This window comes from Ammospiza caudacuta, chromosome 33, assembly GCF_027887145.1.
Source record: "Ammospiza caudacuta isolate bAmmCau1 chromosome 33, bAmmCau1.pri, whole genome shotgun sequence".
In the NCBI taxonomy this organism is placed as follows: Eukaryota; Metazoa; Chordata; class Aves; order Passeriformes; family Passerellidae; genus Ammospiza; species Ammospiza caudacuta.
The window spans coordinates 939,517-957,864 of record NC_080625.1 but is presented as its reverse complement, the minus strand read 5'-3'; the positions used below and the strand labels follow the sequence as shown (position 1 = coordinate 957,864).

The 18,348-nt window shown below is 48.2% G+C and overlaps 2 protein-coding genes across 2 annotated transcripts in view; one reads left to right on the top strand and one right to left on the bottom strand.

The window, feature by feature from the left end:
- LOC131570276 (H-2 class II histocompatibility antigen, A-U alpha chain-like) overlaps positions 1-5,615 on the top strand; it is a 15,688-nt gene extending 10,073 nt beyond the window's left edge. Inside the window, exon 4 of the mRNA XM_058822639.1 lies at positions 1,719-5,615. Within this exon, the coding sequence (XP_058678622.1) occupies positions 1,719-1,873 (155 nt within the window). The 3' untranslated portion in view covers positions 1,874-5,615. The remainder of the gene's footprint in view (positions 1-1,718) is intronic.
- Positions 5,561-18,348, bottom strand: SLC39A7 (solute carrier family 39 member 7). Its single transcript, XM_058822620.1, has 8 exons — positions 18,192-18,348; positions 15,879-16,047; positions 13,628-13,675; positions 12,808-12,846; positions 10,882-10,983; positions 10,052-10,195; positions 7,433-7,629; positions 5,561-6,030 (listed from the first exon to the last, which is right to left on the bottom strand). The coding sequence occupies exons 1-8, from the start codon at positions 18,336-18,338 to the stop codon at positions 5,779-5,781; spliced, it is 1,098 nt and encodes a 365-aa protein (XP_058678603.1). The 5' UTR covers positions 18,339-18,348; the 3' UTR covers positions 5,561-5,778.

Sequence of the window (18,348 nt, the reverse complement as noted above, 5' to 3'; positions counted from 1 at the left end):
GGGATTTGGGAAAATTTAGATTTGGGATAATTGGGATGTGGGATAATTTGAATTTGGGATAATTTGGATTTGGGAATATTGGTTTTTGGCAAAATTGGGATTTGGGATAATTTGGATTCAGGGTAACTTGAATTTGGGATAATTTGGATTCGGGGTAATTGGAATTTGGGGTGGAAATTCCAGGATTGGGGAAAATTGAGACTTGGGATAATTGGGATTTGGGAAAATTGTCATTTGGGATAATTGAGATTTGGGAAATTGGGATTTGGGGTGGAAATTGAGGGATTTGGGAAAATTTGGATTTGGGATAATTTGACTGTGGGTTAATTTGGAATTGGGAAAAATTGAATTTGGCAAGATTGGGTTTTGGCAAAATTGGGATTCAGGATAATTTGGATTAGAGAAAATTGGGATTTGGGATAATTTGGATATGGGATAATTGGGATTTGGGATAATTGATATTTGGGATATTTGGATTTGGGATAATTGAGATTTGGGATAATTTGGGATTTGGGATAAATTGGATTTGGGAAATTGGGATTCGGGATAATTGAGATTTGGAAAAATTGGGATTTGGAATAATTTGGATTTGGGATAATTTGGGCGTGGGATAATTTGGACTTGGGATAATTGAGATTTGGGAAAATTTGAATTTAGGATAATTGGGATTTGGAAAAAATTGAATTTGGCGAGATTGGTTTTGGGCAAAATTGGGATTCAGCATAATTTGGATTTGGAATAATTTGGATTTGGGAAAATTGGGATTTGGAATAATTTGGATTTGGGATAATTTGGATTTGGGATAATTTGGGTGTGGGATAATTGGGACTTGGGATAATTGAGATTTGGGAAAATTTGAATTTGGTATAATTGGGATTTGGAATAATTTTGATTTGGAATAATTTGGATTAGGGATAATTGGGATTTGGAATAATTGGGATTTGGAAAAATTTGTATTTGGGATAATTTGGACTTGGGAAGATCGGGTTTTGGCAAAATTGGGATTTGGGATAATTATGATTTGGGATAATTGGGATTTGGGAAAATTTGAATTTTGGCTAATTTGGAATTGGGAAGATCGGGTTTTGCCAAAATTGGGATTTGGGATAATTTGGATTTAGGGATAATTGGGATTTGGGAAAATGGGGATTTGGGATAATTATGATTTGGGATAATTGTGATTTGGGAAAATTTGAATTTGGGATAATTTGGACTTGGGAAGATTGGGTTCTGGCAAAATTAGAATTTGGGATAATTTGGGATATGGGATAATTGGGACTTGGGATAAATTGGATTTGGAAAATTGGGATTTGGGATAAATTGGATTTGGGAAATTGGGATTCGGGACAATTAAGATTTGGAATAATTGGGATTTGGGATATTTGGGATTTGGGATAATTTGGACTTGAGATAATTTGAATTTGGGATAATTTGGATTTGGAATAATTGGGATTTGGGATAATTTGGGTGTGGGATAATTTGGACTTGAGATAATTTGGATTTGGAATAATTGGGATTTGGGATAATTTGTGTGTGGGATAATTGAGATTTAGGAAAATTTGGGGGTGGGAAAATTGAGATTTGGCGTGGAAATTGGGATTTGAGACAGGAAAAAATTCGGGAAGAGAGGAAGAATTTGGGAACTTTGCGATGACAACAAAGACAAAAAGAAAAAAATTCGGGGTCCCCTAAATTGTGGGCATTGCGGATTTTTCCAGAACCCCAAATCCAGGCGCCCAAATCCGAGGCCACGGAGACGGCGATCTGTGCCCTGGGCCTGGCCGTGGGCATCGCGGGCATCGCCGCCGGCACCGTCCTCATCATCCGCGGCATGAAGCTCGGCCGCGCCCGCCCCGAGCGTGGCGTGCTCTGAGAAACCCAAAATCCCCAAAAAACACCCCAAAACCCCGCGGGATTGCCCCAAAATCTTCCCTGAAATCCCGTGGGATTGGCCCAAAATCTTTCCTGAAATCCTGTGGAATTAGCACAAAATCTTCCCTGAAATCCCATGGAATTACCCCAAAATCCGCTGAAATGCAACCCCAAAATCCAGCCCCAAATCCCTTGGAATTGACCCAAAATCAATCCTGAGATTCTGCAGAAGTGTCTTGAAATTTGTCCCAAAATCCAGCCCCAAAATTCCATGAAATGACCCCAAAATCCAGCCCAAATTCCAGCCTGAAATCCCATAAAATCACCCCAAAATCCTGCCCCAAATCCAGCCCCAAATCCTATGAAATGACCCAAAAATCTGTCCTGAAATCCAGCCTGAAATGCCACAAAATGACCCCAAAATCCAGTCCCAAAATCCCATGAAATGACCCCAAAATCCAGCCCCAAAATCCAGCCTGAAATCCCACAAAATGACCCCAAAATCCAGCCCCAAATCCCCCAGGAATTGCCCCAAAATCTGCTGGATTTGCCCCAAACTCTCATGCCCCGAGCGCGGCGTGCTCTGAGAAACCCAAAATCCCAAAAAACCACCCCAAAACCCCGCGGGATTACCCCAAAATCTTCCCTGAAATCCCGTGGAATTACCGCAAAATCCGCTGAAATGCAACCCCAAAATCCAGCCCCAAATCCCTTGGAATTGACCCAAAATCAATCCTGAGATTCTGCAGAATTGTTCTGAAATCTGTCTCAAATTTCAGCCTGAAATGACCCCAAAAATCCAGCCCCAAAATCCCATTAAATGACCCCAGAATCCTGCCCCAAATCCAGCCTGAAATCCCATGTATTGACCCCAAAATCCAGCCCCAAATCCCAGGAAATTACCCCAAAATCCAGCCCCAAATCCCACAAAATGACCCCAAAATCCCACCTGAAATCCAGCCTGAAATCCCCCAGGAATTGCCCCAAAATCTTCCCTGAAATCCCATGGAATTGCCCCAAAATCCTGTGGAATTACCCCCAAAATCCGCTGAAATGCAACCCCAAAATCCAGCCCCAAATCCCTTGGAATTGACCCAAAATCAATCCTGAGATTCTGCAGAATTGTTCTGAAATCTGTCTCAAAATCCAGCCTGAAATCCCATGAAATGACCCCAAAATCCAGCCCCAAAATTCCATCAAATGACCCCAAAATTCTACCCCAAATCCTGCTCCAAATCCAGCCCCAAATGCCAAAAAATGACCCCAAAATCCAGCCCAAAATTCCATGAAATGACTCCAAAATCTGTCCTGAAATCCAACCTGAACACCCATGAAATGACCCCAAAATCCAGCCCCAAAATCCAGCCTGAAATCCCACAAAACTATCCCAAAATCCATCCCTAAATCCCATTAAATCACCCCAAAATCCAGCCCCAAATCCAGCCTGAACACCCATGAAATGACTCCAAAATCCAGCCCCAAAATCCCATGGAATTACCTCAAAATCCTACCCCCAAATCCCGTGGAGTTACCCCAGATTCTGTCCCAAAAACCCGTGGAATTGCCCTGAAATCCTACAAAATGACCCCAAAAATCAAGCTTGAAATCTTGCAACATTACACCAAAATCCAGTCTGAAATTCCTTTAAAATTACCCCAAAATCCAGACCCAAATCCAGCCAAAAATCCCAGGGAATTACCCCAAAATCCAGCCCCAAACCCAGACCAAAATCACCCCAAAACCCAGCCCAAAATCCCATTAAATGACCCCAAAATCCAGACCCAAATCCAGCCTGAAATCACCCCAAAATCCAGCCCAAAATCCCATTAAATGACCCCAAAATCCAGACCCAAACTCAGACCAAAGTTGCCCCAAATCCAGACCAAAATCACCCCAAAATCCCATGAAATAAGCCCAAAATCCTGCCCCAAATCCAGCCCCAAATCCCATGAACTTGCCCCAAAACCCAGCCCCAAAATCCTGTGAAATGACCCCAAAATCCAGCCCCAAATCCCACAAAATGACCCCAAAATCCCACCTGAAATCCAGCCCCAAATCCCCCAGGAATTGCCCCAAAATCTTCCCTGAAATCCTGTCAAATTACCCCAAAATCCCGTGGAATTACCCCCAAAATCCGCTGAAATGCAACCCCAAAATCCAGCCCCAAATCCCTTGGAATTGCCCCAAAATCAATCCTGAGATTCTGCAGAATTGTTCTGAAATCTGTCTCAAATTTCAGCCTGAAATCCCATGAAATTGCCCCAAAATCCAGCCCCAAATGCTGCTCCAAATCCAGCCCCAAATGCCATTAAATGACCCCAAAATCCAGCCCCAAATCCAGCCTGAAATCTCATAAAATGACCCCAAAATCCTACCCCAAAATCCAGCCTCAAATCCCACAGAATTGCCCCAAAATACAGCCCCAAAATCTCATTAAATCACCCCAAAATCCAGCCCCAAATCCCATGAAATGACCCCAAAATCTGTCCTGAAATCCAGCCCTAAATCCTATGGAATTACCCCAAAATCCAGCCCCAAATCCAGCCTGAAATCCCACAAAACCATCCCAAAATCCAGCCCTAAATCCCATTAAATCACCCCAAAATCCAGCCCCAAATCCAGCCCAAAATCCCATTAAATGACCCTAAAATCCAGCCCCAAATCCCGTGAAATAACCCCAAAACCCAGCCCCAAAATCCCATGAAATTACCCTAAAATCCAGCCCCAAATCCCACAAAATGACCCCAAAATCCAGCCTCAAAAACCGCTGAAATTACCCCAAATTTCAGACCCAAATCCAGTCCAAAATCCCATTAAATGACCCCAAAATCCAGCCCCAAAATCCCATGAAATCACCCCAAAATCCAGCCCAAAATCCCATTAAATGACCCCAAAATCCAGCCCCAAATCCTGCCTGAAATCCCATGTATTGACCCCAAAACCCAGCCCCAAAATCCCACAAAATTACCCCAAAACCCAGCCCCAAAATCCCATGAAATTACCCTAAAATCCAGCCCCAAATCCCACAAAATGACCCCAAAATGCAGCCCCAAAATCCAACCCAAAATCCCTTTAAAATCCAAAAAAAACCCCCAAAATTTTCCTTAAAATTCCCAAAAATTCCCATTTTCCCCGAATTCCCATTTTCCCCCCCAAATTCCGCGTCCCCACCTGTCCCCAAATAAAGGGGGTGGGGAGGGCATTTGGGATCGGCCCCTCCCCCCCCTTTGGAATTTTCTGGCAAAAAAAAAAATTGGGATTGATGGAGGAAGAGGCGGAAAAGGGGTTTGGATCCCCAAAATGTCACAAATGTTCCCAAAATCCCCAAAATTGTCCCCAAAATGTCGCCACCCCCCCTTAGGAAGGTCCGTTTGACCTCCCCAACATGGCGGCACCGGAAGTGTCCACAGAGAGCAGGAGCCGCTCCCGCCGCCAGCGGTCACTCGATCCTCCACACTCTATGGTCGGTCCTCCAGCATCTCATTTTCCTCGGATTTTTCCCGTTTTTCACCATTTTCCCCAGTTTTTTTCCCCAAATCCCCATTTTTCATCCCCAAATTTATTCCACGCACTCATCTCGTCGTCATCCTCACATTTTAATCCATCATGATTCGCCACAACGCCATCATTAGTGATAAAAAAACCCTCCCACCCCCATCCCTCCAAATTCCCAAAAATCCCCCCAAAATTCCCCTTCTAAACCCCAAATCTCCCATTTTTCCACGCTTTCAACCCCAAATCCCTCATTTTTTTCACGCTCTGAACCCCAAATCTCTCATTTTTCTCTCGATTTGGTCCCAGAACGGGATAAATTTACCAACGGGCACCTCCCACTTCGCACAGGGCCGGGGGGGAAACAAACGAAATTTGGGGATTTTTGGGTGTTTTGGGGAATTTTGGGAATTCCTACTCGTAGTAGGCGATGAGCAGCATCATGGCCACGCCGGCCAGCAGCGCCAGCAGCTGCAGCAGGGCCTGGCCGGGCCCGGAGTCCCTCAGGATTTCGGGCAGCACCGACACCGTGCCCAGGTAGATGAAGCCGCCGGCCGTGAAGGGGAGGATCCCTGAAATGGCGCCGGTGCCGGAACCCTCGGCCAGCAAGGAGCAGGCGGCGCCTGCCAGGGCGGCCAAGGCGGTCAGGAGCTGCAGGAGCATGGCCTGGAAGGGATACTGGGGTTACTGGGATGGACTGGGATGAACTGGGAGGGACTGGGATGAACTGGGAAGGGGCAGAGCCTAAACCAAGCAGCTCTTTCTGCCCTCACAAAATGGCGGCACTGGAAGTGACCATAGAGTGGGTGAAGCATCCGCCACTAGGAGGCGCTCTGGCACTTCCAACTCTATGGTTGGTCCTCCTCCTTTTACCCTCTTTTTCCCCCAGATTTTTCTCCTTTTTTCCCACCCTAAACACTTTTATCCCCTTTTCCCCCCATATTCCACGTGCAGAGGGACTTGGAATGGAGTAATATGGGCAAAAAGGGAACTGGGATGAACTGGTAGGAACTGGGATGAACTGGGAAGGGGCAGGGCCTCACCCTCACAGGGCTCTTTTTGCCCTCACAAAATGGCGGCACGGGAAATGACCATAGAGTGGGTGAAGTGGCCGCCACTAGAGGGCACTCTAGCCCACCCAACTCTATGGTTGGTCCTCCTCCTTTTACCCCGTTTTTCTTTCTTCCCACCCTAAACCCTTTTATCCACCCTTTTTTCACTCAAATTCCATATGCAGGGACTGGGAGTGAGATAATGTGGGTGAAGAGGGAACTGGGATGGACTGTGAGGGACTGGGAAGGGGTGAGGCCTCACTCTCACAGGGCCTTTTCTGCCTTCACAAAATGGCGGCACCAGAAGCTACCATAGAGTGGGTGAAGCACCTGCCACTAGAAGGCACTCTAGCCCACCCAACTCTATGGTTGGTCCTCCTCCTTTTACCCCTTTTTTTCCCTTTTTTTTCCCACCCTAAACCCTTTTATTTCCTTTTTTTCCCTAAATTCCACATGCAGAGGGACTGGGAGGGAGATAATACGGGAGAAGAGGGAACTGGGATGAACTGGGAGGGACTGGGAAGGGGCAGGGCCTCACCCTCACGGCTTTTTCCGCCCTCACAAAATGGTGGCACTGGAAGTGACCATAGAGGCGGCGGCTACACCGCCCACCGCTAGGGGACGCTCTGGTACTCCCAACTCTATGGTTGGTCCTCCTCCTTTTACCCCCCTTTTTTTCCTGATTTTTCCCCTTTTTTTCCCCAATTTTTCCCCTGAATTTCACGTGCAGAGGGACAGAGAGTGAGATAATGTGGGTAAAGAGGCAACTGGGATGAACTGGGAGGGACTGGGATGAACTGGGAAGGGGCGGGGCCTCACCCTCACGGCTTTTTCCACCCTCACAAAATGGCGGCACCGGAAGTGACCACAGAGTTGGCGGCCACACCACCCGCCAGTAGGGGGCGCTCTAGCCCACCCACCTCCCAACTCTATGGTCGGTCCTCCAACATCCCAATTTTTTTCCGATTTTTCCCCAATTTTTTTCCCGTTTTTTTCCCCCAATTTTTTCCTCCCACCTGTGTCTTGGAGCAGCCGGCCCTGAGCAGCATGGCCATGTCCCCCAGCTCGTGGGGCAGCTCGTGCAGCAGCACCGACAGCGCCGTCAGCGTCCCCCGGGCGGAGCCGCCCCAGAACGCCGCCCCCAGCGCCAGCCCGTCCGTGAAGTTGTGGGCGGCGTCGGCCGCCAGGTTCAGGTAGCCAGAGGCTGCCATGGCTGTGGCAAAAGAGACCAAAATTAGCCCAAAATGATCCTGAAATTATGATGAAGTCATCCAGAAATTGTCCCCAGAATCAGCCCAAAATTGCTCTCAGAATCAGCCCAAAGTCACCCTGAAATCGCCTCTGAAACACCTGCGAAACACCCCAAAGTTACCCCAAAAATCAGCCCCAAATTACCCCCAAAATCAGCCCAGAGTCACCCCAAAATCACCTCTAAAACACCCCAAACTCACCCCAAAATCAGCGCCAAAATCATCCCTAAAAAAACCCAGATTTACCCCAAAATCAGCCCAAAATCACCCATAACACACCTGGAAGTTACCCCAAAATTCACCCAAATTTATCTCCAAAATCACCCTAAAGTTAACCCCAAAGCTACCCCAAAACACCCCAAAGTCACCCCAAAATCAGCCCAAATTTATCCCCAAAGCGATCCCAAAATCAGCCCAAAATCACCTCCACAATTATCCCAAATTATCCCCAAAATCAGCCCCCAAATGACCCCAATGTCCCCAAATTCCCTCAATGTCCCCAAAGTCTCCCAATCCCCCCAATGTCCCCAAATCCCCTCAAATGTCCCCAAATTCCCCTAAAGTTCCCAAATCCCCAAATATCCCCAAACCCCCCAATTCCCCCAAATCCCCTCAATGTCCCCAATGTCATCAAAATGTCCCCAAATGTCCCCAATCCCCTCAATGTCCCCAATCCCCTCAATGTCCCCAATCCCCCCAAAATGTCCCCAATTCCCCAAATGCCCTCAATGTCCCCAAGTGCCCCCAAAATGTCCCCAAATCGCCAAATGTCCCCAATCCCCTCAATGTCCCCAATCCCCCCAAAATGTCCCCAAATCCCCTCAATGTCCCCAATTCCCTAAATGCCCTCAATGTCCCTAACCCTCCTCAATGTCCCCAATCCCCTCAATGTCCCCAAAATGTCCCCAATGTCCCAAATCCTCTCAAAGTCCCCAAATCCCCTTAATGTCCCCAAATGTCCCCAATTCCCTCAATGTCCCCAATGTCCCCAAATCTCCCCCAATGTCCCCAAATCCCCCTAAAGTTCCCAAATCCCCAAATGTCTCCAATGTCCCCAAATCCCCCTAAAGTCCCCAATCCCCCCAGAATGTCCCCAAAGTCCCCAAACCCCCAAAGTCCTCAGTCCCCAAACCCCCTCAATGTCCCCAATCCCCCCAATGTCCCCAAAATTTCCCCAAATTCCCAAATGTCCCCAATCCCCTCAATGTCTCCAATGTCCCCAAATGTCCCAAATCCTCTCAAAGTCCCCAAATCCCCTTAATGTCCCCAAATGTCCCCAATTCCCTCAATGTCTCCAATGTCCCCAAATCCCCCCCAAAGTTCTCAAATGTCCCCAAAATGTCCCCAAATCCCCCAATCCCCCCAAAATGTCCCCAATTCCCCAAATGCCCCCAAAGTCCCCAAATTCCCAAATGTCCCCAATCCCCTTAAAGTCCCCAATCCCCTCAATGTCCCCAAAGTCCCCAAAATGTCCCCAATCCCCTCAATGTCCCCAAACCCCCTCAACGTCCCCAATCCCCCCAATGTCCCCAAAACGTCCCCAAATTCCCAAATGTCCCCAATCCCTTCAATGTCTCCAATGTCCCCAATCCCCTCAATGTCCCCAAATCCCCCCAAAGTTCCCAAATGTCCCCAAAATGTCCCCAAATCCCCTCAATGTCCCCAATTCCCCCAAAATGTCCCCAATTCCCCAAATGCCCCCAAAGTCCCCAAATGTCCCCAAATTCCCAAATGTCCCCAAGCCCCTTAAAGTCCCCAATCCCCTCAATGTCCCCAATTCCCCTCAATGTCCCCAAAATGTCCCCAAATCCTCCCAAAGTCCCCAAATGTCCCCAAATATCCCAAAAGTCCAATTCCCTCAAAGTCCCCAAATCCCCTCAATGTCCCAAATGCCCCCAAATCCCCCCCAAATGTCCCCAAATCCCCCCCAAATCCCCTTATTGTCCCCAATGTCCCCAATTCCCCAAATGTCCCCAAAATTCCCAATCCCTCCCAAAGTCCCCAATGTCCCCAAATCCCCTCAATGTCCCCAAAATGTCCCCAAATTCCCCTAAAGTTCCCCAAATGTCCCCAAATCGCCTCAACCCCCCAAATGTCCCCAAATCCCCCCAAAACGTCCCAATGTCCCCAAATGTCCCCAAATCCCCTCAATGTCCCCAATGTCCCCAAATTCCCCTAAAGTTCCCAAATCCCCAAATGTCCCCAATCCCCTCAACGTCCCCAAATCCCCCCAAAATGTCCAGAATGTCCTCAAAATGTCCCCAAATGTCCCCAATCCCCCAAATCCCCTCAAAATGTCCCCAATCCCCTCAAAGTCCCCAAATCCCCCCAAAATGTCCAGAATGTCCCCAAAATGTCCCCAAATGTCCCCAAATGTCCCCTGACCTGCCCTCTCCCCGTTGGGGCCCTTCCTGTGCTGGCCCTTGGTGCCCTTGGTGGCCTTGGTGGCTTTGGTCCCCTTGGTCCCCTTGGTCCCCCTGGCGTCACCGTCGGCCTCGTCCTCGCTGGAGCTGTGCTTGGCCTTGGGGCCTGCCCGGAGCCAAAAATGACAAAATTTAACCCAAAACAAATCAAAGTTAACCCCTAAAAAACAAAATTTGAGCAAAAACAGCAAAATGCACAAAAAACTTGTCACAAAAACCACAAAGTTTACCCCAAATCCATCCCAAAAATACCACAATCCGTCCCAAAAATACCAAAATACACCTAAAATTCATCCAAAAAATATCAAAATTCACCCCAAATCCACTCCAAAACCCACCTGAAATTCATCCCAAAATCCTCCCCAAAAATACCAAAATCCCCATTTTTGTCCCCCAAACCCCCTTTATTCCATTTTTGCCCAAAATCCCCATTTTTGTCCCCCAAACCCCATTTTTTCCATTTTTGCCCAAAATCCCTAATTTTTTTCCCCAAAATCTCCATTTTTTCCATTTTTGCCCAAAATCCCTAATTTTTTTCCCCAAAATCTCCATTTTTCCCCCAAAATCCCAACTTCCCCCAAATTCCCATTTTTTTCATCCAAAATTCCCTAATTTTTCCCATTTTTACCCAAAATCCCCATTTTTTCCCCAAAATTTCCCCCAAAATCCCAATTTTACCCCCAAAATCCCAATTTTTTCAAATTTTTTCCCAAAATCCCCATTTTTTCCCCCAATTTTCCCCCAATTTTTCCCCGTTTTTGCCCAAAGTCGTCGTTTTCCGCCCCGGATCACCGTGTGCGTGGCCGTGTCCCCCGCAGTGCCGCACCGCCAGCTCCACCCCCAGGAAGGTGACGATCCCGGCCAGCACCCACAGCCCCACCGACAGCGCCGGCCCTGCGGCAAAAAACCAAAAAATTGGCACAAAATGGGGAAAAAATGACAAAATTTGCATCAAAATGGGAAAAAACGGTGAAAAATGGAACTGAAATGGTGAAAAAACAGCGAAAAATGGCACCAAAATGGCAAAAAATGGGACCAGAATGGCTCTAAAAGGGCCCAAAATGGCTCCAAAATGGCCCCAAGGGGTCCTAAAATGGCTCCAAAATGGCAAAAAATGGTCAAAAATGGCTCCAAATTGACCGACCCAAAATAGCTCAAAATGGCTCCCAAAGGGCTCCAAAAATTGGTCCCAAAATGGCTCCTAAATGGTGGCGAAATGGCACCAAATGGCCCCAAAATGGCACCAAATTGGCTCAAAATTGGCCCAAAATGGACAAAAATGGCTCCAAATTGACTGACCCAAAATGGCTCCAAACGGACCAAAAATGGCACCAAAATGGATCAAAATTGGCCCCAAAATGGCTCCAAAAGGGCCCAAAATGAACAAAAATGGCAAAAACTGGATGAAAAATGGCTCCAAAAAGGCCCAAAATGGATCAAACTTGGTCCAAAGTGGCGCCAAAAATGGCTCCAAAATGTCACCAAGGGGTCCTAAAATGGCTCCAAAATGGCAAAAAATGGTCAAAAATGGCTCCAAATTGAGCAACCCAAAATAGCTCAAAATGGCACCAAAATGGCTCTAAAAGGGCACCAAAATGGCAAAAAATGGTCCAAAATGGCCCCAAAATGGCATCAAAATGGGAAAAATGGCTCAAAATTGACAGACCCAAAACAGCTCAAAATTGATCAAAATTGGCACAAAATTGATCAAAATTGGCTCCAAAATGGCTCCAAAATGGCAAAAAACGGCTCCAAAAAAGGCACCAAAATGGCCCTAAAGGGCACCAAAATGGCAAAAATGGCCCAAGAATGGAGCAAAATTGGCCCAAAATGGCAAAAAAATCCTCTAAAAGGGCCCAAATTGGCAGAAAAAGGCATCAAAATGGGAAAAAATGGCTCAAAATTGGCCCAAAATGGGAAAAAATTGCTCCAAAATGGACAAAAATGGCTCCAAATTGAGTGACCCAAGATAGCTCAAAATGGCCCTGAACGGGCCCAAAATGGCACCAAAAGGGTCCAAAATGGCAAAAATTGGTGAAAAATGGCACCAAAATGGCAAAAAATGGGACCAGAATGGCTCCAAAAGGGCCCAAAATGGATCAAAATTGGTCCAAAATGGTGACAAAAAATGGCACCAAAATGACCCCAAAAGGGCAAAAAATGGCAAAAAATGGCCCCAAAATTGATCCAAAAGAGCCCAAAATGGCTCTAAATTGGACAAAAATGGCACCAAAATGGACAAAAATGGCAAAAAAATGGATGAAAAATGGCAAAAAATTGTCAAAAATGGCTCCAAAATGGATAAAAATGGCCCAAAATGGCACCAAAGTGTGCCCAACCCCCCCAAAGTGTCCCCAAACCACCCCAAAGTGTCCCCAAATGTCCCCAAGGTCTCACCGTGTCCATGGTGGGAGTGGCCGTGGCCCTCGTGGTGCTCTGTGGGGACAAAAGGGTCCCAAAATTGTCCCCAAAGTGTCACAAACTGCCCCAAAGTGTCCCCAAAGTGTCCCAGTGTCCCCTAAGTGCCACCAAACCCATTTAAAACCACCCAAAAATGTCCCCAAATGACCCTAAAGTGTCCCCAACCCCCCCAAAGTGTCCCCAAACCACCCCAAAATGTCCCAAAAATGACCCAAAATTGTCCCCAAATGACCCCAAAGTGTCCCTAAATTGTCCCCAAGGTGTCCCAACGTCCCCAAGGTGTCCCCAAGGTCTCACCGTGTCCATGGTGGGAGTGGCCGTGGCCCTCGTGGTGCCCTGTGGGAACAAAAGGGTCCCAAAATTGTCCCCAAAGTGTCCCCAACACCCCCAAAGTGTCCCCAAGGTGTCCCAGTGTCCCCTAGGTGCCACCAAACCCATTTAAAACCACCCCAAAATGTCCCAAAAATGTCCCAAAGTGTCCCAAAATGAACCCAAAGTGTCCCAAAAATGACCTAAAAATGTCCCCAAGGTGTCCCAGTGTCCCCAAGTCGCTTAAACCCCCCTCAAACCACCCCCAAAATGTCCCAAAATGACCCCAAGGTGTCCCCAAGGTGTCCCAGTGTCCTCAAGGTGCCACTAAACCCACTTAAAACCACCCCAAAGTGTCCCCAAATGTCCCCAAATTGTCCCCAAGGTGTCCCCAGGCTCTCACCGTGTCCATGGTGGGAGTGGCCGTGGCCCTCGTGGTGCCCTGTGGGGACAAAAGGGTCCCAAAATTGTCCCCAAAGTGTCCCCAACCCCGCCCAAGGTGTCCCCAAGGTGTCCCAGCGTACTCAAAGTGTCTCCAAATCCCCTAAAACCTCCCCAAATCCCCCCAAAATTGTCTCAAAAATGTCCCCAAAATTGTCCCCAAACACCCAAAGTGTCCCCAAGGTGTCCCAGTGTCCCCAAAGTCCCTAAACCACCCTCAAACCACCCAAAAATGTCCCAAAATGACCAAAAAATGTCCCCAAATACTCCAAAAACGTCCCAAAGTGTCCCCAAGGTGTCCCCAAACCCCCACAAAGTGACCCCAAAGTGTCCCCAAAGTGTCCCCAAGGTGTCCCCAGGCTCTCACCGTGTCCATGGTGGGAGTGGCCGTGGCCCTCGTGGTGCTCATGGGGGGCTGTGGGGACAAAAGGGTCCCAAAAGTGTCCCCAAAGTGTCACAAAGTGTCCCCAAGATGTCCCCAAACCCTTCTAAAAATGCCCCAAACCTCCCCAGAATCCCCCCAAAACCTCCAAATTGTCCCAAAAGTGTCCCCAAAAGTGTCCCCAAAATTGTCCCCAAACCCCCTAAAAGTCCCCTTAAAACCAAAACCCCAAAACCACCTCAAAATCCCCCCCAAACCACCTCAAATCACCCCAAAACTTCTCCAAACTGTCCCAAAATCTCCCCAAATCACCCCAAAACTGTCCCCAAACAGACCCAAAGTGTCCCCAACTGTCCCCAAGGTGTCCCAGTGTCCCCAAAATGTCCCCAACCCCCTTAAAAATCACCCCAAAACCACCCCAAAACTGCCCTGATCTTCCCCCGAAATGCCCCAAACTGTCCCAAAGCCACCCCAAAACTGTCCCAAATCACCCCAAAATTGTCCCCAAAATTGTACCCAAGGTGCCCTAGTGTCCCCCAACTGTCCCCAAGGTGTCCCAGTGTCCCCCAACTGTCCCCAAGCCCCCTAAAACCACCTCAAACCCCTCAAAAACCACCCGAAACCTGCCCCGATCTTCCCCCGAAATGTCCCAAAACCGCCTCAAATCACCCCAAAACCGCCCCAAAACTTCTCCAGAGTGTCCCCAAGGTGTCCCCAACTGTCCCCAAGGTGTCGCAGTGTCCCCAAAGTGCCCCAAAACTGCACCAAAACCATCCCAAACCCTCCTAAAACCACCTCAAAACCACCCCAAAACCTGCCCCGATCTTCCCCCGAAATGCCCCAAAACCGCCTCAAATCACCCCAAAACCACCCCAAATCTTCTCCAAAGTGTCCCCAAGGTGTCCCCAAGGTGTCCCCTGGGTGTCACCCACCCAGGGCGTGCGGGATGAGGTGCAGGAAGGCGTCCCCCAGCAGCCCCTAAAACCACCCCAAACCCTGCTAAAACATCCCCAAAACTGCCCTAAACCATCCCAAAACCACCCTAAATCACCCCAAAACTGTCCCCAAGGTGTCCCAAAAGTGTCCCCAACTGTCCCCAAGGTGTCCCAGTGTCCCCAAAGTGCCCCAAAACTGCACCAAAACCATCCCAAACCCTCATAAAACCACCTCAAAACCACCTCAAAAACCACCCCAAACTGTCCCAAAACCGCCTCAAATCACCCCAAAACCACCCCAAAACTTCTCCAAAGTGTCCCCAAGATGTCCCCAAGGTGTCCCCTGGGTGTCACCCACCCAGGGCGTGCGGGATGAGGTGCAGGAAGGCGTCCCCCAGCAGCCCCCCCCCGGCGAAGCTCAGCAGCAGCCGCAGGAGCCCCTGAATGTCCCCAAACCCCCCAAAACCTCCTCAAATCACCCCCAAAACCGCCTCAAATCACCCCAAAATCACCCCAAACAGATCCAAAGTATCCCCAAAGTGTCCCCAACTGTCCCCAAGGTGTCCCAGTGTCCCCAAAATGTCCCCAATCCCCTTAAAAATCACCTCAAAACCACCCCAAAACTGCCCCGATCTTCCCCCAAAATGCCCCAAAACTGCCTCAAATCACCCCAAAACCGCCCCAAAACTTCTCCAAAGTGTCCCAAAATTGTCCCAAATCACCCCAAAATTGTCCCCAAGGTGTCCCAGTGTATCCCAACTGTCCCCAAGGTGTCCCAACGTCCCCAAAGCGTCCCCAAGCCCCCTAAAACCTCCCTAAAACCTGCCCCAATCTTCCCCCGAAATGCCCCAAAACCGCCTCATATCACCCCAAAACTGCCCCAAAACTTCTCCAGAGTGTCCCCAAGGTGTCCCCAAGGTGTCCCCTGGGTGTCACCCACCCAGGGCGTGCGGGATGAGGTGCAGGAAGGCGTCCCCCAGCAGCCCCTAAAACCACCCCAAACCCTGCTAAAACATCCCCAAAACTGCCCTAAACCATCCCAAAACCACCCCAAACCACCCCAAAACTGTCCCCAAGGTGTCCCAAAAGTGTCCCCAACTGTCCCCAACGTGTCCCAGTGTCCCCAAAGTGCCCCAAAACTGCACCAAAACCATCCCAAACCCTCATAAAACCACCTCAAAACCACCTCAAAAACCACCCCAAACTGTCCCAAAACCGCCTCAAATCACCCCAAAACCACCCCAAAACTTCTCCAAAGTGTCCCCAAGGTGTCCCCAAGGTGTCCCCTGGGTGTCACCCACCCAGGGCGTGCGGGATGAGGTGCAGGAAGGCGTCCCCCAGCAGCCCCCCCGCGGCGAAGCTCAGCAGCAGCCGCAGGAGCCCCCGGCGCCGGGGGGAGCCCGAATCGGCCGGGACGAAAAACAGCACCAGGTGTGGGGCCAGCGACACCCCCAGGGCGGCCCCCAGCGTCTGGGGAGGAAAAAGAGAATTTTGGGGTGAAAAATGGGGATTTTGGGAAAATTCGGGTGGAAAATGAGGAGTCTGGGGCAAAAAACGGGGAGTTTGGGGGTGAAAAAATGAGGATTTTGTGTGAAAAAATGAAGATTTTAGGGGGAAAAATGGGGGTTTGGGGAGGAGAAAGTTGGGGTTTAAGGGGTTAAAATGGGGTTTAAAGGGTTAAAATGGGTGTTTGGGGGGTCAGAAAAAATCTGGGGGGAAAAAACTGAAAATTTTGGAGGGAAAAATGGGGGTTTGGGGGAGTTAGAATGGGGTTTAAGGGGTTAAAAAAGGGGGTTTAAAGGGTTAAAATGGAGATTTGGGGGGATTTAAAGGGAATTTGGGGGTCCCAAAGGGGATTTGGGGGGATTTAAAGGGGATTAGAGAGGTTAGAATGGGGTTTAAGGGGTTAAAGTTGGGGTTTAAAGGGTTAAAATGGAGATTTTTGGGGGGAGCCCGAATCGGCCGGGACGAAAAACAGCACCAGGTGTGGGGCCAGCGACACCCCCAGGGCGGCCCCCAGCGTCTGGGGAGGAAAAAGAGAATTTTGGGAAAATTAGAAAAAAAAAAAAATGGGGAGTTTGGGGTGAAAAATGGGGGTTTAGGGGCAAAAAACGGGGAGTTTGGGGGTGAAAAAATGAGGATTTTAGAGGAAAAAATGAGAATTTCCGAGGGAAAAAATGGGGTTTAAGGGGTTAAATAAATTTGGGGAACTTAGGGGGAAAAAACCTGGGGTTTTGGGAGAAAACATGAAAATTTGGGGTAAAAATGAAGATTTTTGGGGGATAAAATGGAGTGTCTGGGGAGAAAGAAAAAGGAGATTTTGGGGTGAAAAATGGGGATTTTGGGAAAAAAAAATGGAGTTTGGGGGTGAAAAAATGAAGATTTTAGGGTAAAAAATGAGAATTTTGGAGGAAAAATGGGGATTTCAGGGGGTTAAAATGGGGTTTAAGGGGTTAAAAAAGGGGGTTTAAAGGGTTAAAATGGAGATTTTTTTGGGGGGGAGCCGGGAGCAGAAACAGCACCAGGTGTGGGGCCAGCGACACCCCCAGGGCGGCCCCCAGCGTCTGGGGAGGAAAAAGAGAATTTTGGGAAAATTAGAAAAAAAAAAAATGGGGAGTTTGGGGTGAAAAATGGGGGTTTAGGGGCAAAAAACGGGGAGTTTGGGGGTGAAAAAATGAGGATTTTAGGGGGAAAAATGGGGGTTTGGGGTGGTTAAAATGGGGTTTAAGGGGTTAAAAAAATTTGGGAAGAAAAAAAGAGGATTTTGGAAAAAAAACCCAGAGATTGGGGGTGAAAAAATGAAGATTTGTGAGGGGAAAAAATGAGGATTTGGAAGGGAAAACTGGGGATTTAGGGGGGTTAAAATGGGGTTTAAGGGGTTAAAATGGAGATTTGGGGGGATTTAAAGGGAATTTGGGGGTCCCAGAGGGGATTTGGGGGGGATTTAAAGGGTTAAAATGGGGTTTAAAGGGTTAAAATGGGGTTTAAAGGGTTAAAATGGAGATTTTTTTTGGGTCCCAGGTGAAATCTGAGCTATTTTTAGACTTTTTTGGAGTATTTTTTGGGGGGTAATTTTTAATTATTTTGGGGCATTTTCTGGGGTAATTTCAGTGCATTTTGGGCCATTTGGGGTAATTTTTGGCAGGAATTTTGGAGCATTTTTTGGGCTATTTTTGCCCTAATTTGGAGCATTTTTGGGGGTGATTTTAAGCAATTTTAGGGCATTTTTTTTTGGGTGATTTTAGTGTATTTTGGGGCATTTTTGGGGAGATTCTTGGGAGGGATTTTTGAGTATTTTGGGCCATTTTAAGGAGGAATTTTAAAGCATTTGTTGGGCTATTTTTCTGCCTAATTTTGAGCACTTTTGAGAGGCATTTTAAGCAATTTTAGGGCATTTTTGGGCTATTTTTGGCCTAATTTTGAGCATTTTTTGAGAGGGATTTTAAGCAATTTTAGGGTCATTTTTGGGGGGTTATTTTAGTGCATTTTGGGCCATTTTAGGGAGAAATTTTTAGAGCATCTTTTGGGCTATTTTTGGCCTTTTTTGAGAGGGATTTTAAGCAATTTTAGGGCATTTTTGGGGTGATTTTTTGGGCATTTTTGGGGTGTCTCACCTGCAGCCACACCTGGGCGGTGTCCGGGCGGGATTTGGGGGGTCCATAGAGGTGGGGGTGGGGGTGCCCCGAGGCCGGGGGGGGCTCCTGGTGCCCCTCCCCCAGCCCCAGCAGCACCAGGGTGAGGATGAGGAGGGGGAGCCCCATGGGGAGGGGC